The sequence below is a fragment of the Poecilia reticulata genome, chromosome 18 (assembly GCF_904066995.2).
Source record: "Poecilia reticulata chromosome 18, P_reticulata-male-v2, whole genome shotgun sequence".
In the NCBI taxonomy this organism is placed as follows: domain Eukaryota; kingdom Metazoa; phylum Chordata; class Actinopteri; order Cyprinodontiformes; family Poeciliidae; genus Poecilia; species Poecilia reticulata.
The window spans coordinates 15,677,642-15,699,443 of record NC_088847.1 but is presented as its reverse complement, the minus strand read 5'-3'; the positions used below and the strand labels follow the sequence as shown (position 1 = coordinate 15,699,443).

Genomic DNA, 21,802 nt, shown 5'->3' with positions numbered 1-21,802 from the left:
TATAGAGAGAGAGAGAGAGAGAGAGAGAGAGAGAGAGAGAGATTATTTCATAGACAAAGTAAAATGCAAGCAGTTCCAATTAGAGGTTTACATTTACTTATTGGGGAAATGCTAAAGGTGCATAACTATGACTTTTTGGAGATTTTGTCTTTTCTTTAATTAAAGAATTTTACATATAGGTTAAGAAATATACAAGTACACTGAGAAATGTATGTATAAAATTCCCTGAGCAAGTTCCATCTCAACCACAGAACCACTATTGATGTGTGTTTTGAATCATTTTGCGACATAAATACTCAGTTATGTGCTGGTTGTAACCGTCCAGATGTGGTTTTGAGGTAAAGTTGATATTTGAAGGTTTTCTTCCGTTGTTTTTCTTAACTCCACTCTGCGTAGAATGAATGCACTAGTATCTCTGACAGTTAAACAGTTCTGCAGCGTGATACTGCCACTATCGTTCAGAAAGAAAAGATTAAGCTCCCGGAGCTGAATGTTTGATTTCTACCAATTCTGACAAATGGGCTCAATGATCCTGTCAAATACAGGATACTTATAAAAGCTTGTCATGCAAACTTTTATACCAGAAGGTTGTGAATAGCTATAAAAAGTGTGTAATTGAGATGGAACTTGCTTAACAGACATTTAACACAATTCTTTCTCAGTATTTTTCCATTCCAAACGTAATAAAAGAAGAGTCTAAATGGCGTGATTAAACATGAGGAATGTACGTGACTGCTTGTTTTTAGCTCGTATTCACTCAACTTACCTCTGGGAGTCTAAAGTTTTTGCCTTCAAAATATCAGTTTTAACTGTGAAATCCACAAATTTGAAAGGACGTGACCTCTGTGTTCTCAGAGGAACCTCTGGCTTTTATTGATTCCTCAAAGTTTTGTCGGGTTCCTTCTGCTTGCGTGCAGAGCTGGAGGTGGCGAGGATGAGCACGGATGGGAATTTGCCTGATCTGAAGTTTCCACAGACCGGAGGGCAAGGCAACTCGATCCACCTGTCGGCAAACACACTGAAGCAGCACGGGAGAAACGGTAACGCGTCAGATTTTCCTCTGGTGTGCAAAAGTTTGGATTTCTGTTGTGCAACTGTCAGCTAGAGGACAAATTCACAGGACTAAACGAACAAAGTGTGGCGGAAATAGTTTGTGTTATTATGACATCGTGTTGTTTCTTTGCTTTCCAGTAATTTTATTTCAAACATCTTTTAGTTTCTTGGTATTTCAGCAGCATTCTGCATTACATGTACTTATAAACCTGTCCTTTACACCCTGAACAAGGTTGAGTTAAAAAAAACAATACCTAAGCACTCTCCTTGTGCAGATACTGCCAGCTCAATCAAATCGGGTACAGAGTGCGTAGCGGTGCTGGCTGTCTCTCAGCTGGACGCCTGTGTCTGCGTCCAGCCGTGCACAGGCAGAGCAGGACGGCGGGGTAGCGAACATTCCTCCATCATCCAGGGCTACGGCACCCAAATTGTTTCCCTTTTTCATTGGAGTGAGTGATCTCCATCGCAGCGGGAGGGGGGGGGGCTCTCTTTGATATCTGTGCTCAAAAGTGAAACTCGCAGGAGGCGAAGACGGAGGCAAAGGGAGAGAAGGAAATTATTAACAGGAAAAAATTTTTGAAGAAAACATACTTGCCGATGCTTTTGAAGAATGCTCGGACACGTCTTTGAATGTTAAATTTGACGAAATGTTTGGCGATTTGTTGAAGTTTCTCTTTTTTTTCTCAGAAAGGTTTTGAGTGATTCCTGTTTTTTTTTTACGTTTTAAATAAGGAATCGTTTTATTGTTCCTTCTGCTATTGTCGATCTTAGTGCTATTCCAGTATGTAAAACATCATCTAAAGGTGGAGTAAGCTGTCAATGGCATAATTAAACTTTATATGTATTTATGACATGAGACAAATGATAAAGAATATTTTATATAGATATGTTATGATATTTCCTACATAATCATGAGAGACAGTTTCTGACATGAGGATGAGCCACAAAAGGTCATAGCTAAGGGAGCTTGGTGTACAGATTGCTGTATTGAAGGATATTTATGGAAAGTTGAGTGGACAAAAAAAGTCCTAGAAATTTATGCACTAACAGAAGAAAAAAACTGTGTATTGAGATGATTGTCATCTCCTGGTGTTTGACATTATGAAGCTGCTTAAAGCACTAAGAGAAAGATGAATGGAAACTCCACGCAGAAACTCCTCATATTGAGATTTCAGCCCAAGACCAGAAAGTTATAAACCGACAAAGAGCAGATTTAATAGAACTCCGTTTGTTCCTGCACCTGAAACTCTGCTCCATATATTTTTCAAAGCGGCAGGAAATTTAAAAAAAACCTCAGGCAGTAGCAACTGTTTTTTTGTTTTGTTTTGTTTTGTTTTGTTTTTAACCAAAATAAGTTTTAGTTTTGTAATTTCAAACGACCCTGCAAAGAAGCAAAGCATCCCCTTCATGTTCTCGCTACAATGAAAGGGAAACGGAGCAGACGGGAATCTTGAGGAAATACTTGCACAGAACGTAAACACCGCAGTTCATCCCTTGTGAAATATTTATCATAACTTTCCTCTTGCAGGTGAAATTCGAATAGCGTTTGTCCTGTACAAACACATCGGCGTTTACCTTTCCACGGAGAACGCCAGCATGAAGTTGGGCAGCGAAGCTCTGGCGACCAATTACTCCGTGATTGTCAACTCTCCCGTTATCACAGCTGCCATCAACAAGGACTCTAACAAAGTCTATCTCTCTGACCCTGTCATTTTTACCATCAGGCATCTGCAGGTAATTTTCTCGCCCTGTCTCTGTGTCTGCGTGTGCGTTTGGACCTGAGGGGGGGAGAGGGATTTGTTTTTACTTAGATGTCAGCGCTGCGGCATTTAATGTGCTCTTTGTCTCTTTCCATTTGTTTGCACAGAGAGCACACTTACTTTGGCGCCTTCTTGATAGAACCTTTCATCATCATTTTCTCTCTCCCTGAAGCGCATCGCAAATGCGCAAATCCCAGTAAAAATAAGCAAATATGAAAACGTCTTATTCACGGGTAGGTGTGACATCCCAAATTGCCACAAACGGCGTCGCTCGCGACGGAGGCACGCTGTTGTTCATTGGCTCGAACGCCAGCTTGATCCTGTGAGCAAACATCAGCCTGCTTAGGAGGCTGCTTAGTCATCGTGGGGCGCCATGACTTCTCCCTCCTGACTCCATTTTCTGCTCCACACTCTACCACCCTCAAAATACCCCTGTTTTGTCTACAAACGGCGCCTTCAGCGATTATCAGAGATGTTGAACAGCCATCAGAGAGCAGCGGCAGTGTTTTTGGGGTTTTTCTTTTTTGTGCGTTGAAAGAATGCACACAACAGCAGAAAAAATGAGAAGAGAGCAGAAGGATGACGACGAGTTAAAAGGACTATAGCTCAAGGATGTTAAAATTAAATGGTGGGAAAATGTCAGGGGCATGATGTCAGAGCAGCTGTTGCTCTGACTCACCTGCCCTAGAAGAAAATTGTAATTCCAAGACTAATTTTACTATTAGTCTGATGTTGGGGTACTTTTCCACTGTCTTCATGCACGGATCAAGTAATTTCAATAAGATGCTGCCCTTTTGCTAACCCTTACCAAGCTTTTAAAACAGAAATGTACCAAGGAAGCGGCTGCAGTTTTCTTTTTAGGCAGAAACATGTCAACACAAACAATCATTCATATTGTGCATACAAGTTTCTTATGTACACATTCACTTAGTAATCAGAATATTGTAACATTTCTTGGTTAGTTAACTAAGCCTTATTGGATGCAGCAAAATCTCCCTGTTGGACATAAGAAACAGATTTTGATAATGTATTGCATTTCGCAAGGCTGATTTTTGATTGATCAAGTATTTCCAACATGTAAATATGAATTAATCAAAAGACAAAATTAAATAAAACAAGACATAAATTCCCGAAGACGAGCAGAATGATCCTTTCACTTGTTTACTCCAGTTTTAGTCAATTAATGTGCAGTTCATAATCAATACGACACACTGAACATTATCAAAAGTGCAGTAATTAACTTTTATTTACAAAAATTTTAAAAAAATGCTTTTTACATTGTTTGAACTGCAGATACAGCATGGTATCAGACAGATAATCTGTGAAAAGATTGATCTCCTGTTATTGCGGTCTGAAGAAACACACCGCTCCCGACCAAAAACAACCAATCGGAGCCAGGAGGAGGGTCTTAATGCTGTCACTCAATGTCACATCCTCACTGCCAAATGTGCTAATGGCGGAGAAACAACTTACAGGCAGATGGAACCCATTTATCCACAGTCATCTGTGCCCATGCTAACTAGCGTAGCATTCACAACAGTATCTGCAGACGGGGAAAAGCTGTAACAAAAGAGAGCAATGCCACATGAGATTGCAATTTACGAGCACTGAGACCCGCCTCCCTCTGATTAAATGATCATAGTTTGTTCAGTTTTTGCTAACTGACTGAGTGTGTGAATTTAGCCAGAATATCTGGTGTAAATTTGGCGCTAACTTTAATCAGTGCGAGCTGAATTTAAAAAAAAAAAAAAAAAGGGCAACAAAAATAGAAATGTGGCTATGAATGAGAACAAATAGCTTTTGACATTTGATTACAGCCCTAAATTAATATTAAATCTTCCTAACTTATGCTGTCGCTAAGCAGGTAGCTTACACACAATATCGGCTTCCCCTCCAAATTAGCTGTAATTAATGTTCATATTTAGCATCACCGGGTATGGCTGTGTCTTGGGGTGGTTTACTATCCTGCTGCCTTCCTGTTTAACCATGAGGTTTTGGTCTGCTGGTCTTCGGGAATGATTATGTGTCCTCTAGTTATTGTTTCGCTTCCCTGCCTTCCCATTTAACGGGCCCCAATTAAAGCCATTAATGGTGACGGAGGGTCATCCCATCTCCTTTGCAGTGAAGTAGTTTCCACAAGGTGTTGAACGTGTGAAGGGTAAAGGCAATCAGTGGAAAACTTGCATTCACAGAGGATAAACCTTATTAGGCTAATTATCATGGAACCAAACGTGAAACCGGGAGAAAATGGAAAACCTCAGATCGTCACAGCGTTTACAGTACAAAGGGAGATAGGTTTAACCTTGAGTGCCGAGAGTCACTGAAGAAAAGGCGGGTGCACTTGCTTTATTTCTGCAGCTACAGTGCCAAAGGACAATTGGACTCGAGAGGGAACGGCTCTCGGCGCATCTATTTATCAGCACTTACATTTTGTTGTGTTATTACGCCTTTGTGTCGCGGATGACTTTTATAAAATGGCGAGCAAGATAGCGGGGAGGCTCGCTCGTCATTAGGGCAGCAGCCCAGCACAGACGGCAGCGGCGCCTATTAAACAGTGGGGCAGTCCATTGTCATGCAGCGAGAGTTAAAGAGAAAGGTCAAAAAAACACAATGAAAAACAGGCATGAGGCTGCTTGATGCTTCCTGACAGTGAAGGCACCTGCTATTCGCTCAGAATGGAGGCGAAATGCAGTGGGGATAAATTAACCCTTTTTTTTTTTTTTTTTTGGGCGGATTTTTATTGTGCAAACAAAAGAAATCAAACATGAATCCGGTGTGATTAGTTTCAGACACCTGCGTTTCAAGCAGTGAGTGGGTTGATGTCGATTCTGCTCGTTTATTATTATTATTATTATTTCTTGCTTGCTTTCTTTGTCCGACAGCAATCGGAGGAAAACTTCAACCCCAACTGCTCATTCTGGAGTTACTCCAAGCGCACCATGATCGGTTACTGGTCGACGCAGGACTGCCGCTTGCTGAGCACCAACAGGACGCACACCACGTGTTCTTGTACTCATCTCACCAACTTTGCTGTCCTGATGGCCCACGTTGATGTTAAGGTAAAGCATTTGTTTTTCTTTTTTTTTTTTTTTTTATTTCTATCCCTAAAACAAGGTTCCTACATTGTCTAGAAATGTATGAATTTTGAATTTAGTATTTTCCAAATCTGGATAAGAATGGAGAAAGAAAGAGAAAAAAAATCTATATGTAATAAATAATAACTCCAGACTTTAATCTCTATCCCCCTGTCGGAAATTTGTTTGCTTTCATTTTATGTCGTTTCTTCTTCTTTTCCTCCTGTCCTACATCTCGTCATCATCCTAAAATAATGGCCTAAGCCACTTTTTTTTTTTTGCCAAAAGTGATTTTGTAAAAAAAAAAAAAAAAAAAAAAAAAAAAACACCACCTCTTTCTTTCCAAAATATGTTTTAGGCAAATTAAATCACTTTTGGCTCTTAGGTCGATATTTTAGGGAGGTGATAATGTGTTGTATTTTTCATCTCCCCCTCATGCCCTCTTTTTCCTCCAAGGCCTCTAGTCTTTTTTTCCCTGTCTCCTGACCTTTCCTCATCGTACCCAACTTCTCTTCATGTGTCCTAACCTTATTTCCTCCACAAGTTATTCACACATTTCTTTTCTCTCTTGTGTCCTACTTTCCACTCCTTCCTTTCTCCATTTCCTTCCTTCTTTACTTTCTTTGCCGTCCTTTTAAAACTTGAGTTCTTCTTCCATCCGTCCTTTCTCTATTTTTTTCTTTCCCTGTGTCCTTCCTTTTCTTTTCCTTTCTATATGTCACCTCTGTTCCTTTCTTGTGTCCTTCTCTCTTTGCTTGTTTCCCTCCCTTTTCCCTACCCTGTATTCTTTCTTTTCCCCGTTGTTTCCTTTTGTCTTTCACCTTGCGCCTTTTCATCCTTCTTTTATCCTTGCCTTACTTCCTCTCTTCATTTCTTATGTTTCTTTTTTTGTGTCCTTCCTTACTTCTTTCCTTCTTATCTCCCGTCTACTAGCATCGGTTTTTCCAGGTTCCATATTTAAAGTTAATCCTAGAGTAGAAATGTATATTTTTTGTAACTTCATAGTAAACTTTAGTATTTTAGTTTTTAAACATGCCATAAAGCCCTGAGAAAAATGTTAATTTTTTTACTTGGAAAAATGTGAAAATGTGCAGGACCCCTGTTTTTGAGGTATGCAACATAGAAGGTAGGATCAAGCCGATCACAAATGCATGACTCTGATTTGGTCTATTTAGAGGTATGTTGTTAATGAATGTTTTACAGACACCTTGATTTTTTTATTTTTATAGCTATGTTAAGAATAGCAGATTGCTATTCTGTATTTATTATTGGATGTAAAGGAACTATTCAATTTTTTGCAGGTATTTGTTTTGGAAAACTCGTGTACAATATTCCTAACTACACATTTCCAACAGTACCATTTCCATTTTAATTCAGCCTTTTGCACCATCATTATAGTTTGGTCTTCTACTTGATGCCACAGCTAAGCAAAAAGCTTCATTTTAAGTTTAAGTCTCTTCAGAAAGTCTACTATTATTGGTCAACGAAGGATTACTGAGGGAAGCTTATCTGTCTTTGTTTGAAGTGCAAAAAAAAAAAAAAAGTAGCTACAAGTCCTGCGTTGCAAAACGTGTGACGGGATGCTGTTAATTAAAGGAAGAAAACGTCTGGACAAGAATGGTGTGTGTTTCAGGTTGTTTAAGAGCCATTTTTCCTGTGAATTTCGGTGTGAACATAGGTGACAATCAGCTTGTTATAAACACAGGAAGCAGAGAAAAGCAGCTATCCTTTCTCTTGCCAATTTCAAGAAATAAAGGTAGCTACTAATTTTCAGAGAAAATCTCAAAAGTTAACTTTTTTTTTTTTTTTTGCTACCTTGGTTTGTTTGTGAAAAAAGTGACATATTCAGCTGGTGCTTTTTTTTCCTGCCATGTTGTTGTCAGGATTTTTGGCAGAATCCAGTTTAACCCATTGCCCCTCTTTCTTACCTCTGAAGTCTACGTTTCTAAGGTGACTTGGTGTCACATCATTTCTGTGGAGTAGGAGGCGATGGAGACTTTTTAGATGATTCTCAGAGTGGAAGATTAGGATCTGTGCTTGCAAGTACAGTACACATACAAAGTCAAATAAAAACATTTCTTAGCATTTTTGAGGACACATTAACTTCCATTCATGGGGGGCTGAATCCCTGTGCACACCACACTTTTTTTGTGTTGTAGTAAAAATTAAAAACCTTGTATCATTTACTTTCACTTTATAATTGCATGCTACTTTGTGTTGATTTTTCTACAAATAATCTCAATAAAATACAGCTTCTAACATGAGAAAGAGTTTGTAATGTCCTGTTAAAGACTGCTTCTTTGTTAGAAGTGACGCTCACATGCAGTTTCTGTCAAGTGAAAAGTGTAAAAAGTCAAAGAGGTTGACTGTAAATACATCTGAGTGGATAAATTAGGTGGAAAAAGCAAAGAAAGTCACTGGTCATGGGGGAATTGGAGAATTTCGAATCTCACACGGACAGATGATTTAATTGTTTTTGTCGCTGGAGATTTGAAGAGCTCAACCGCTGACGGAGCGGAGCAGCCTTTTGGATCTTGGCATGGCATCTGTCTCACCAGGGCATCTCTTTTGAATTAGTGGGAGAAAAAGAGATGCCCTCTGTGAGAGATGTCCCACCCAGCCCCAGTCCACAAAATCATCGGCCCTGTTTTTTTTTTTTTTTTTTTTTTTTTCAACCTGTCTTCTCCCCAATCTGTCTTTTTTTTTTTTGTCTCTTTCTCTCGTCTTTCTCTCAAAACTACGCACAAGTAAAAGACAAAATAATATGCATGCAATCTTCCTTCCCGATACCCGCAAAACCCTCTGCTCTCCTTGTGGGTGGGGCGGCTGCAAAGAGCCGCTGTTTGTCACTCAGCAGCATGACTTCTGGACCCACTAAGCTCCCTGCAGGGCTGAAGTCGAGTCTGGAATAGCGAGGCAGCGATGAAGAATGGGAGCCTTCACACGATGAAAGCAGAGCAGGACAAAAAAAAAGGGCGGGAGGGGGGAAAGCGGTAAAAGAGCTCTTTGAGTTAAGCCAATCCCCCCAACATTTTGAAAAGCCTCTCTAGCTTGTGCCACTGCATTCCCCCGGAGGAAAGTGGACAGTGGTTGCACCCCAATCCTGAGTTATATTTTTCCCTTCTTGTCTTTTCTATTTCGTTATCTTTTCCACCTTGACGTTATAAAAGACAGCTCATTGGAAACTGCCACTAAATGGGGGCTTTGGAGGCTTTTTATTTGACAAACTGTCACCATGCTTGATCTAAAAGCACAGCGAATGGAGGGAAAATAGATGTATGCGTCTGTGTTTCTTGGAAATAGTGCCAGATAAAGAAATCTTATGAACCGAGGAGGCTATCGGTTTTTTGTTTTTTTTTTGTATCCATGGCAGCAAAAAACAGCAAGTTTCATCTACTGCATTGTTATTACTCATAACCCTCAGAGCTACCGATTATCTTTTAGCCTTGTTTATTGCTCTGAAACGTTGTAATTGCTTTTTTTTCTTTTTTTCTTCACTCTGGACTGAGTCCAGCATACCAGTCATTATCAATCTTGTTTCATGGGGTGATAACTTTTTGCGGCAAATGAGGAAAAAAAATGAGCAACATGTTGAAAGATCTTCCTGTTGGTGAACTTTTCTGTAGTGCCACAGCTTTAACATCAAATTATGAGAGCATACAGTGTTCCCGTACATTCCACAGAGATCGGAGAATCCAAAACAATCTCTACGTTGTCGTCACTGACGGCTCTGAGTAAAATATATTTCACAATGTTTACCAAAATTTTTTTTTACCTTCACATTACTATTTTGTTGCTTCCCCCTGTCATTTTCCTATCAATAACTCATTTTATCACAGTAGCTGTTTTTCTTAAGTACAGTTGTGGCGAAATTTGAACACCCATCAAAAAGCATGTGTGTTTTACTAACATGTGGACATGGGCATCTTATTATGCCATCAAATTTGGAAAAAAATATTTTGCAACCCAATCTCACACCTTGCAGAAGTGTGCTACCTTGGTGGATTAAAGCTGTTCAACGCTCCTCTTTACTCATAATTATTAGATTAGAATGTGTTTCCTGTGAAGCTCGTTTGTCTGAATAAAAGACAAAATAGCAACTGTAAGCAGGTGTTCTATATACTTTCCATTAATCCCACATTTCTGTTTGTTGGTGTAATGTAATACTCTTGAATAGAAAAAAGCCATCAGGCTGAGTGTAATTATTCTATATAATGTGTTCCCACTTAATGAAGTGAGTTACTGCAATAAATAAACTTTTCAATTCTATTTTAAAATTATGAACATGAGTGGTTTACTTAACGAAGAATGATGTTCAATATCGTGGATAATGTATTAAAAATAGCCAAAAGAAAAGCCAAATTTGCTTAGATTGTCATGCACAGCGCAGTGACTGCTCGCAGCAATATACCATGTGGGTGTTTTAATTCACACTGCATGCAGCCAGAGAAAATTCTGACCCGTACATGGTCTTTTATTAAAATAACTCTCCTACGAGGGCCTTTGCAATATTTCAAAACTCCGACGGGAGTTTTGAAATATTGCATCCGACCCCTGATGCAACTTTGTCCATTTTATTATTTTTTTTCTATGCATATCTCATGTGAGCTCTTCAGAACAGCTAACATTTAGCATTAGAGATCTTTAACTACCATAATGGATACTGTCCTATGAAGGACCATTACCACGGCACAGAGTGCTTTCACTTCTGTCTGATTTACAACCTTCGTCTTGGACATTGGAGCCAGTAACGGTAAACGCCTCCGTCTGATCGTTCAGTCTCGGCAGGGGGAGACGCAGGTGGTCAGACAAACAAAAGTTAAAAGCAGAAGACGGCTGTATGCAGGATTATATATTTTTTTTGTCTCTGTTACTTTGAATGATTGCAGACTTCTATTTGAAGGCAATAATGTGAGTGGGTGTACTTTAAAGTGACTTTTTCAAGAGCGCAAGTGATTACAGTATTAAAATGTCCCATCACTTCGCCTGGAGCCATTTAGTACAGTTAAAATCTAGGAAGATTTAGCTCGCTCCACTCCACCTCATATTAGGAGGCCAAGCTCTGACAACAGGGATGAACTTGGACCCCCGCATGAACCATCCTAATCAAATGATTTGACCTTTGTATAATATCTGATGAGAAAGACGAGTCCAACCTTTTTCTTTTTTACCTTTGTTTTGCTTTAGAAATTAAAAGGAGTTCAAACGCAGACGCTTGTATTTTCACTGTGGCTGCTTTTGTCATTTTTATTACTTCTAAATGACAAGTAGCACTGCAATTTCTTAAGGCTGCAGAAGCCTTGAGATTCATGAGACCTGCAAGTAGAAACTGAGATCATGAAGAAAACAGTTGAGATGCGAGCTACGGCATTAGTCGGAAATTTACATTTGAGTACGAGCTTTTAAAAAAACATTTAAACCCTTCTTTTTTTCAAGTTGAACACAACATAAAGGTCTAACATTAAGTAGAGTTGTCATCAGATTTAGGTTTAAATTGTGCATTTTAGTAAATTGGTTGGTTTCACTGGCACAAATAATGCTTTATTTGACTTTTGTGTGTTTAATAAATATTTTTAAAGCCATTTGCGCTGTTTTGCTCTGCTATTTCCATGAGTTTTAATACTTTGTCGTCACGGTTTCTGTGTTTGTTCTGTAACTTGTATTCTGTTGAGCTTGTTAGTTTCCTTCAGTTACCATGGTGACGGTGTTTTTACTCAGTTAGTCTCACCTGGTTACAATCCCAGTAATCAGTTTCTCTTCTATATGTGCTTTTAGCTCAGACACTGTTATCTACTTTTTGCTTGTTGCTCTGTCTGACTTCCCCAGGTTGCGGCATTTTTGCTTTTCTTCTCTCACATTTTGGGGTTTTGTTTGCAATGCTTCCTCAGGAATTTATTTTTTTTATCATCCCTTCCTATTAAACACTTCCATTTGCTGCATTCACTGTCTCAGTCGGTATTTGGGTCATCATTGAACCAGCTATAAAATTATCCACCCACTTTTAAATATGACTGACTTTTGGAGAACTCTGGAAGCTTAATATTATTGAGCTTGATCCCATTCCCAGACTGGTTGTAAATGGTTCTTAGAAGCATTGATCTGCTGGAACGCCCGACATCTAGTTGTTGATTTAAGGTGAATAATAATTGCTGCCTTTTTGGAAGAAGTCAGCCATTTGATTCAGGTGTGTTGGACTAAAGACACATTTTAAAAACTGCTGGACGCCGATGGTCCGAGGCTTAAATTTTGAAGACCCCTTCTATTTGCCATTTTATTGCAAATCTACAACCTGTTTTTCACCCACTAAGAAACATCTTAAGGGATATTGCGAGGAGGTACCAAGCTCCAGTCTGGTGACACCATTTTTAATGCACTAGCAGATACAAAATGATGACACGCCCTTACAGATGATGAAACGGCCGATATCTGGGTCACATTAATCACCGTCTCCCAATCACACAGTAACTACGAGGGCAGTCAAGGTTAATTTTCTATTTCACGATATGACTTAAGAGTTTATGTACACACATGCCAAAAGCAATTGTTCAAGATAAATCTATCTGAAAAGCCATGGCACGAGAGTGGTACAGACAGTGTCTTAGAACACAGTGTGACATTAGGCGCGTGAGCTGAATGCCAACTCCCGCCACGCGAGCTGCATAGTTTCTCTCCGAGCCCTTTTAAACGTGACAAATTTGCCAGCGCCCCTGATTCGAGCGCCCTCTCCGCAACTGTTCCCCGTCTCCAGGAAGCTCATAAATCCCCGGTCCCATACCTTAGGTGGATTTCGTCACGTGACTTCTTGCAGTGGGCAACCCACCCTTTAGCGCATAGTCTGCCCCGCCTGACAGTATTTCATGAGTCAAAGACCGACTGTGGAGGCATACGGGGAGATTTATGCATTTTAATTGGATTGCCTCCGTGGCCCCCATGCTGGGAGTGGTTCTTTGAGGTATTGACTCTCTCTGTGCAGGTCTCAGGCATTTTTTTTTTTTATGTTTCATAGAACTTTGTCAGGCCTTTTTGGCTTTAGAAATAGGATGTTATGATAATTAAGTGCATATGATACTATATCAGGCTTCAGTGAGCGGCCCAGAATGATCAATGTGCAATGCACGAGGCTTATTGGGGGCTTATACTGTAGCTGTGTGTAGGTTGTAGGTTCGATTCCAGCTTCCTCCTGCCACATGTCGATGTGCCCTTGGGCAAGGCACTCAACCCCAAATTGCCCACAGATTTGCGTATCGGTGTATAAATGTGTGAGCGTTTGTGAGTGCGAATGGGTGAATGGGACTCTAGTGTAAAGCGCCTTGAGTGGTCAAAATGACTGGCAAAGCGCTATATAAGTTCAGTCCATTATTGCCAAGTTTTTTTGTTGTTTTTTTTCTTTCTTGTTAGTATCTACGGCAGGTACTTTAACGTATTTTATGCAGTACCCCAGCGGATAGGGGCAAAGACTTTTCAAATCTCATTAGACCTTCTCTGCTGCTTGAAAAATATTTAAAAAAATAAAAAAAATTGCATGAATACTTTTGCAAGTCTCCACGAATAGTGTTGGCGCCGTAAGATCGGACAGCTCTTGTGTCACTGAGAGCGAATCGGGATAGTGAATCACCACCGCCCACTTTAGAGACCCTCGCAGACATTTCCGTCGCAGAGGTTTGTCAGCTTAAAAATAGGTGCAGAAACTCTACGGAGCCCATCATTTGCCATCCTGCCGGGGAAAAGCCTCTCATAAAAGGAGCCTTTTCAGTTGAGACATTGTGTCTGCTGTTGCAGAGGCATTATCCACCTCTTAGAACAAAGAAATCATTCCACGGTAAATCCATCACCCAGGTGTAGATACACTCCCTGTCATACTCTTTTTTTTTCCCCCTCTCTCCTTCCCCTTCGTCGTCTCTTTCTCTGACCCCCTCTTCAATCGGAGGTGAGATGGAGATGGATAGAGCCCGCAGCCACACAACAGCCCAAGAGGACTCCGAGTCCGCCTCACAATGCGCCACGACTAGTACCACCCACTGCATCAATGTCACCATCAAGCGGCAGGCTAAGAGTGGACCCAGCGTGTCACACACACAACACACAACGCAACAGATCCAAGCCCCGAACACTGGCATGAGTTCCACCTCGTACACGGCCCCTCGTCTAAAAGTATGGCGCGTAGACATCCAGTGCACATTCGCTCCCAGATGCCGGCTCTGTACAACATATTGCCATCCCTCCGACGTATACACAACGGCTCATCAGGCAGGAAAATCAAAAGACCGCTCTCCCAAGACTAAAGGAGCACTGCGGCTGTTATTATACCAGAGCCTGTTAATGATCAGCATCTGTTCCTCTCTCTGCAAGCGTTAGCTCTGCTCCCCTTATAACAAGGCTTTGTGCAAAACTCCCAGTAACTTTTTTTTCTTTTTCTTCGTCTTCTGGTAGAAATAATGCTGAGGGTGGTTGAAATGTGATTTAAAGAGATGCTTGTTTGTGGAGATATATTAGCATTTCTTGTGGGCCTATTCTTTAATGTATGCAAATATTTGCTTGTTTTTTTTTTTTTTCATAACACCGGACCTCCGACTGTTATTATTGTTTACTCGCTCCAAGAACTGCAAGCACAGCTTATAATTTCAAAGAATCATATTTTTTAAATGTATATAAAGTAAAATAAGCCAACAGCCTATATAAGTGAGTAGGAATTATTTTACATCTCCGCTATGTGCTGCTTTACACTGCTTGTCACCATAAATGTATTCTCTTCCTGGCTGTACACATATTATTTGCCCGATTTTGAAGTATTATTGGTGGGATCTTCATTTATACATTTACCCAAAAGAAGGATGAATGGTTCTTTTAATATTAATCACCAATTTCCAAGTTTTGCACATTTCCAAAACTTAAAAAAATCATAATGTTTCCATATAGAAAGCAGATGTTATACCATTTTTTTTCTCCACTGGTGACGGAAGATTTCATTCAGATTTTATTTTGGGCTTTTAATATATGGATATTTATATATTTTTAACTAGAAATCTGCGTCTCATTGGATTTTTTCTGTTTTGTTTTGTTTTTTAACAATGTTTAGAGGTAAAACATGAACATACATGCTCACAAATTAGCCCTTACAAATGACGCCAATCTGTAGACGTTTCAGAAGTCACTCTGGCTGTGCTCATCTTGAAGTGTCTAGGGCCAAATCAGTGATATTTTGTCTTTTTGCTACCACTCTCTAAATATTTTTCCTTTCCTGCTTTCAAAGTCCGCCTGTCTCCCATTAATGGATAGAAACTCTTTGAAGCAGAAGCAATGGGGAATCTTATCTTCCCCTGAACACGGCACATTTATTTTCAACAAAAAGTCATTTTAGTGGCCAAAACTGTCTTTGGCCCCAAATGACAATCTGTAAAGAGAAAATTACCCAAAGGCAAACGGCGAACGATATTGCCCGTGTTACAGTTTGATTGGATTCGTGTTGTGCTGGTCTTAGACACCTGTGGCCTATTGGGCGGCTCACTTTGTTTCACTTTGTTACCTGACCAAAATGAAACAACGGGGGGCCATTTTAAATTGATTCACACTGACTAATTCATGATTCATATCTGCCACCTGTGGCTCCGTGTGCTGCTGTATCGGAGCGGTGAGTGGCTCCACTTTACCGCTAGAAAGCAATCCTGAAAATAAAAGCCTGAGCATTGTTTCCATTTCAGGGTGATTTCTTTTACTCCCGCAATCGCTTGTTTTCGTCTGCTCCATAAATAAAAGATATATCCTGAAACTGCTGTTTCTTCTTTCTTTACCTAATCTCCGGAAATCGTATTTGGATTACAAGTAGAAGAATTGTATTTCCCATTTCCCCTTGACGCTGCTGAGCAACTTCTGTTCTCGTTTCTTCGCAGAACACAGACCCTGTTCACGAAATGCTCCTGGACGTCATTACCTGGGTGGGCATCCTGCTTTCTCTGGTGTGCCTGCTCATCAGCCTCTTCACCTTCTGCTTCTTCCGAGGCCTCCAGAGCGACCGAAACACCATCCATAAGAACCTGTGCATTAGCTTGTTCATAGCAGAGTCCCTGTTCCTGGTGGGGATCAACCGGGGGGACCAGCCGGTAAGAATAACAAGGGGCATTGCCGTCCGTCAGATGAAATGCAATGATCTTTTCAATATTTAATTTCAAAGGATTGTACCATGAACTTATTCATTTTGGCCTTATTACACTTTTATCCAGTTTATTTGAAGCTAAAATCAGTTGACTCCAGTAAAGTACAGTGTTTAGTTTAACTATGGATTTAGTAAAATTATACTTACAACTTTTTTTTTTCAAGAAAGAAACAGTCAGAAAAGCCAAAACCAAACTAAAAGTATTTATTTATAATTATCTAGAGCTCAAATTCTGAAAAGATTTAGAGAAATTCAGAATAATAATAATTATTATAATTATAATTATATTGCAATAATTAAAATTGTGTTGACCATAACACACCTACACACTGAGTTTATAGAGTCATAAAAGTAATACTGATATTGCTTATACCTGTTTAAGTTTGAAGTTAGGAAGAACGTAAATTTCAACCCTCGTTTCACTCTCATGTATTTTTTTATCTCAGGTTTAATTACTTTCTGCCACAAAATTAAAGTAAAATGTAATTCCCGACGGGAAAATATTGCCAACATACACACAAGCCTTTGCACTTAGCTGCTGTTCGCTGCAATTCAGCTGTTTCACGGTGTCGGTCAGAAGGTGTGTGTCTGTCAAAATGAATCTCCCCCGTAAGTGTGCCCACCATCTTGAATCTTCCAACTTGAAATGTTTTGGGAAGAGCTATAACCTTTTGTGTCGTGCTGTGCTGAGAGTGGGGTTCCCCGCTGAGTGTCAGTGGCCCTGGACTATTTCGTTTCGGTTTGGCTCGCTGAAAAGAAACGCTGAGAAAAAAGGAGCCGAGAGGCATCTATTAAACAGGATCTGCCTCCCATAGACGTGCAGCGGTGCACACACGGTTCAAAGTTTACTTAAAGACTCTCACAAGAACAACAACTTCCAACTCGCTTACTGATAGGTCACTGTTAGATGGAACACCTTCAACCCCCACAGCAACCTGCGGCAAAAATGTACTTTTCACCTACTTCAGGCTAATCTGGATTAGAAGCACAATCCGCCTTCTCGAGTAATGACTGGAGTTTGGCCGCGATTTCTTTTCTGGTAGAGCTCAACCGAGGTAATAGGTGAGAACACGCTGTCAGTGCAGTCATTTTCAGGAGTGTACACTCAATACTCATAGAGCAGAAAATTGGGGAGTCGTTTTATACTTTTGAGCTTAGCAAAGGACTTCAAAGAAACGGTTCCAATTTTGTTTAGTTTTTTTTTTTCTTTTTCATTTTAAAAGCTTTTATAAGCAATGATGTTACCTCTAGTAGATACTTTTCTTGGATTTCTCTTTTAGTATAAGCAGATTGTCCAAAAAAGGCGGTGTCTCAAAGCAAATCAGTATCAGAAATGTCATAGCAATTTCAGGAAAATGTAAACGTACAAGTCAAACGTTTGGGTTAAATCAACCATATCTGAGATATAGTTGTAAAACAACACTCAAAGTAAAGTTTTGAGTTCTTTTTAGGTCCATTTGTATTTTTCTGTTTTTTTAAATTTTTTTATTTTTATCCTCTCTCACATTAAAATACATTGACGTTAGCTTACATCTGTAAACGTGAGCCGCTGTTTACAGATGCTTACAAAGTAAATACCAGTAGAAAAGTAAGGCAGTGTTCAGTGCAAGCTTTACAATATTTTTCTTTCAATTACAGCTTTAATGTTTATTAGACTGCCAGCATGCGTTTCGTACAGGAAGCTTATTGGTGGCGCACCAGCCCTGATCTCTATTTCCTGTGTAAATAATCATCAACTTCTATTAAATAGACACCTGAGTGGAACTCGGTGACAATTAGAAGCTCCAGAAATTAACTTTGGATCTAAGATAGTAGTTGTTTAAGGTGGTAGAAATCCACATTAGTCGCTATCCTCTTGGACCAGCAGTTGCCTTTTACTTCTGGGACAAATTAATCTGGATTTGTTTTGAATGAAGAAGTCAAGAGAATTATCTGCTGAGGTGTAACATATTGGAGAAATTAAAAAAATTCTGAACTACTCCTAGAATTCACCTTTTCCTTCTACAGCATCCGGCCCTGTTTGGATGATAGTACGGCACACAATTCATGCTTGTTTCTGGAATACACATAGCCAACAGTCTTTGTGATCATGTGCAAGGCTAACCTTTATTGCTTATTATCCTCTATGAAGCATTTTAAATCTTCTAAATGATTATAAATGGAAATGTCAGAGATAAGAAATTATACACCTTTAATTTTAGTCAGTCTAAACATATCTATATTTTCCTGTTGGAGCATAATTACTGCCAGAAGGTAAAAGCTATAGACCGTAGTTTAGCCGCAAAGCTAACTTCCTGTGAAGTTAAAGATAATGCTTCAGGGCCTGCACCTTTTCCTCCCATAATGTTTTATGGGTATGACTCACAGCCCGGCAGTTGAATCACTTTCATGGACTGCAATTAATGTTCACTCAACCTCTTAGTTATTAAACTGAATCCATTCCAGTAACAAAATACTCTAGTTATGTCCAACTGTGCCAATAATTGGATCAATCCATGTAAGTGCGCGAGCAGACATGAGGAGAGGGCTTTCTGCTGTATTCACTTCGAGCTCAAAAAGTGCGTAACTGCATTATGAACCCGCACCTGGTTTATGCCGTCGTCCTAAATGGCTCTTGGACGACAGACCTCCACTTTTTTTTTTCACATTTCCCTTCCACCCATGCCAGCTACAGCATACAAGAACTCATGGGCCGCAGTGTTCTACTGCCAGTCGCCACAGGCAGCGATCCAACGGCTTCAGCCAAACAAAGCATCGCCATTTTAATTGTGAGAAATGCTGACTCAGGGAGGTCAGGAAACGCTGCTGAGTGGAGTTACTTGGACGGCTCGTTTTGCCGTTTAATTATTTTAGGATGAAATTTTAATTATTCAAGACCGACTATTGTAAAAAAAAAAAAAAAAAAAGTCAAGACTGAATATAATAACGATCAAATCTGCCTTTTCGCTTTCTCTTCTCTCCCACTCCCCCTGTGTCCACATCACTTCTGTTGTCGTTAAACCTTTCCAGATTGCGTGCGCCGTTTTCGCCGCCCTGCTCCACTTCTTCTTCCTGGCGGCCTTTACGTGGATGTTCCTCGAGGGGGTGCAGCTTTACATTATGCTGGTGGAGGTGTTCGAGAGCGAGCACTCGCGCCGACGATACTTCTACCTGGTCGGGTACGGCGTGCCGGCTCTCATCGTGGCCGTCTCGGCGGCAGTGGACTACCGCAGCTACGGAACAGACAGAATGTGAGTGCAGACTCAAATGAACGTCTCATTTTAACTGCATTACAAAAGGAAAAAAGCAATGTAAATGTTCAGAAGAAACATTTATTGCTCGTAGTAAATTAGAATTGATCAAAACTAGAGTCCTCAGGACTTGGCTCTGCAACACGTCCTGGGGATCAGAAATCTGCCACAAAAGCACAATTGGTGCAACTCAGGTTACCTGTAAAAGTTGTGTGTGACAAAGGCTGACTTGCAGGGTTACCTCTTGACAAATGCTCTCTGCCTGGTCTCTAAGCTGCAAAATACACTGCAGTCTCTGTTGCAGTGCAACTGCGAGCGGAAGATCACTCTCCATTTCTCTCCGTTAATCTCCGGCCCATCTGAGAATAATGAAGACCAGCATCAGCAGTTTGCTGAGATGTTTATCACGCATGCCACACGCACACACACACACACACACACACATGGGCTGGCCACAGAGCTAGAAAGACAGTGCATTTGTAGATTGGCAGCGCAATAGTTCTTGGTGATGGATGAGGTGATAGCTGCCACCGCCTGAGCCTTGGCATCATGTGAATAATTAAAGCCTGCCACCGGTGGAACAATTATATGCTGCCATTGAAGGATGAGGCGACGGATAAAGCATGACACGTGGTGAATAGCAAAAGGTAGCGGTGGTGTTGGGTGGAGTGGCAGCGGGAGAGGGCCGGTACGTTGTCTTGCTGCAAATTGATTCTTGGTGCTGCGGCTGCATTATCGTGGGCGGGGTCACTTTGAGCAGAAATATCCCAACAAATTGCAGTGACCCAGTTGCAGCAGACGGATGACGTCCAGTGGTCTCACGGTCAAGCCGATTGCGAGACCTTCTTCTGATGTCTGATCAAAGAGGATTTTTTTTTTTTTTTTAATTCTCTAGGAAGAGCTCTAAATGTGCCCTTGAGTAAAGTTTGCGGTGCGAGGCCGCTGGTGGTCAGCGGTATGAGAAATGTGTTCTTTTTTTTTTCCACCACCAGAAATGAACATAATACATCAAAGGGGTAAGGATTTCCTGTTTGACTCAGTAGTGTAGCTGCTGATACAGTGGAGCGTTAGTCCTTTCTGATTCATTGAGGATGTGCAATAAGAGTGTGTGTGTGGTTAAAAGCGCTCCTGTGGACCACGTCTGACCCTCTAAGCTTAAAGAGTTTGGTGTCAAAAAAGACATTTCTATTCATCACACTTCATAGCGGCAATCTTCCTGCCCTCTGCTGTGCCCCTCTGTCTTTTTACAACATTCCTGTGCATTCTGGTTAGATTTTAGAGTTGGTAAAAACAGCAGCCGCACCCCAAGCAAAGAAAAGAAAAGTGTTAAAAATGTTAGGATTATTGGCGTTGCGTTTCTTTGTGTCATTTTTGAGCCTGTATAAAAGAAGGTTGTTACATCAAACCTGACGCCGGGATGTGATATCAGGTTTGTTTTACATTGTTTTATCATAGAGATGCATTTGTGTTGTCGTCGTAGGAACTCAAATCAAATATTTGACATCTTTCACATGAGTCTACATCATGAGGCTGTCTGTGAAATAACTTGAAGGATTTGACAGTCTGTCAAGGAATATTTTCATACCTTCTGCACCGGGTCCCTGAAATCAGTCTGCAAATCAAAAGGCTATTCAGGATTTAAAACCCCCCCCCCGAAAATACGGTTGCTTTGTTTTATTTTGACAAATGCTGTCCGACATTTCGGCGAAATTGCCGTTTGTGACGTGGGGGATGCAAAAGACATTGCCTTCGCTGTGGGCGATAGCAGGCATCCACTCTGTGCAGATTTGTTTCCTGCAATGCCAGGAAACCAGAGCACGAGGTGCTGGCACGAGAGCGCCATGTGTTTAAACTGGCAGACATTTGCATCTATTATCGCTTGGTTTCTGTAGGAGCAGCACAAAAAAAAAAGAAAAGAGCAAGAGAGAGAGAGAGAAGCATGCCAGGAGGGGAGATAAAACTGGCTTTGCATGCACCAAAAGCCAGACACAAGCATGACAAGAGTGGCGTAAAGGAGGTAAGAGGAGGCAGAGAGAAAATGACAGCCTCCAGCTCCTGCCGCCTACCAACTCTTTAAATCTCACTGTGATCTGAAGTGGAAGAAGGAGAAACATGAACAATAGAACCTTGAGCATAATTTATAACGCCGACATTTGGAACATGAGCTTTGATGAGCTGCCAGACTTTTGTGAATGTTGTTCCGCTTCCGTTTGTGTATGTTTGGTGTTTTATGCGTCCGTGCGTTTTGTTTTGGGGGTTTTTTCACGCCTCTTTTCTGTCTCCTCTCATCCATTGATACCAGAGAGAAACGGAGACGTATCGACTCCCAGTAAAATAAAAGCAACACTTTTGTCGTGTCACTTGTTATGTTGCGTTTTATCTCGTTTCAAAGTGTCGTCTGCTACTTTGAGGAGTTGTTTGGAGGCAAAGGAGAAAAATGTCCAGACTGCCAAATAAGCTTGTTATGTAAATGAGGTGCCATTTGCCGCGAATGCTGAAGATGCTGCGTTTTCCCTTTTTCCTTTCCCAACAATC

At 40.6% G+C, this 21,802-nt stretch overlaps 1 protein-coding gene across 22 annotated transcripts in view; it reads left to right on the top strand.

Moving 5' to 3' along the window:
• LOC103480667 (adhesion G protein-coupled receptor L3) overlaps positions 1 to 21,802 on the top strand; it is a 275,386-nt gene that overhangs the window by 222,430 nt on the left and 31,154 nt on the right. For all 22 annotated transcript variants that reach the window (XM_081599528.1, XM_081599541.1, XM_081599532.1 and 19 more), the window contains 5 exons: positions 918 to 1,040; positions 2,582 to 2,787; positions 5,696 to 5,872; positions 15,775 to 15,984; positions 19,047 to 19,267. In XM_081599528.1, coding sequence (XP_081455654.1) covers positions 918 to 1,040; positions 2,582 to 2,787; positions 5,696 to 5,872; positions 15,775 to 15,984; positions 19,047 to 19,267 — 937 coding nt within the window. The remainder of the gene's footprint in view (positions 1 to 917; positions 1,041 to 2,581; positions 2,788 to 5,695; positions 5,873 to 15,774; positions 15,985 to 19,046; positions 19,268 to 21,802) is intronic.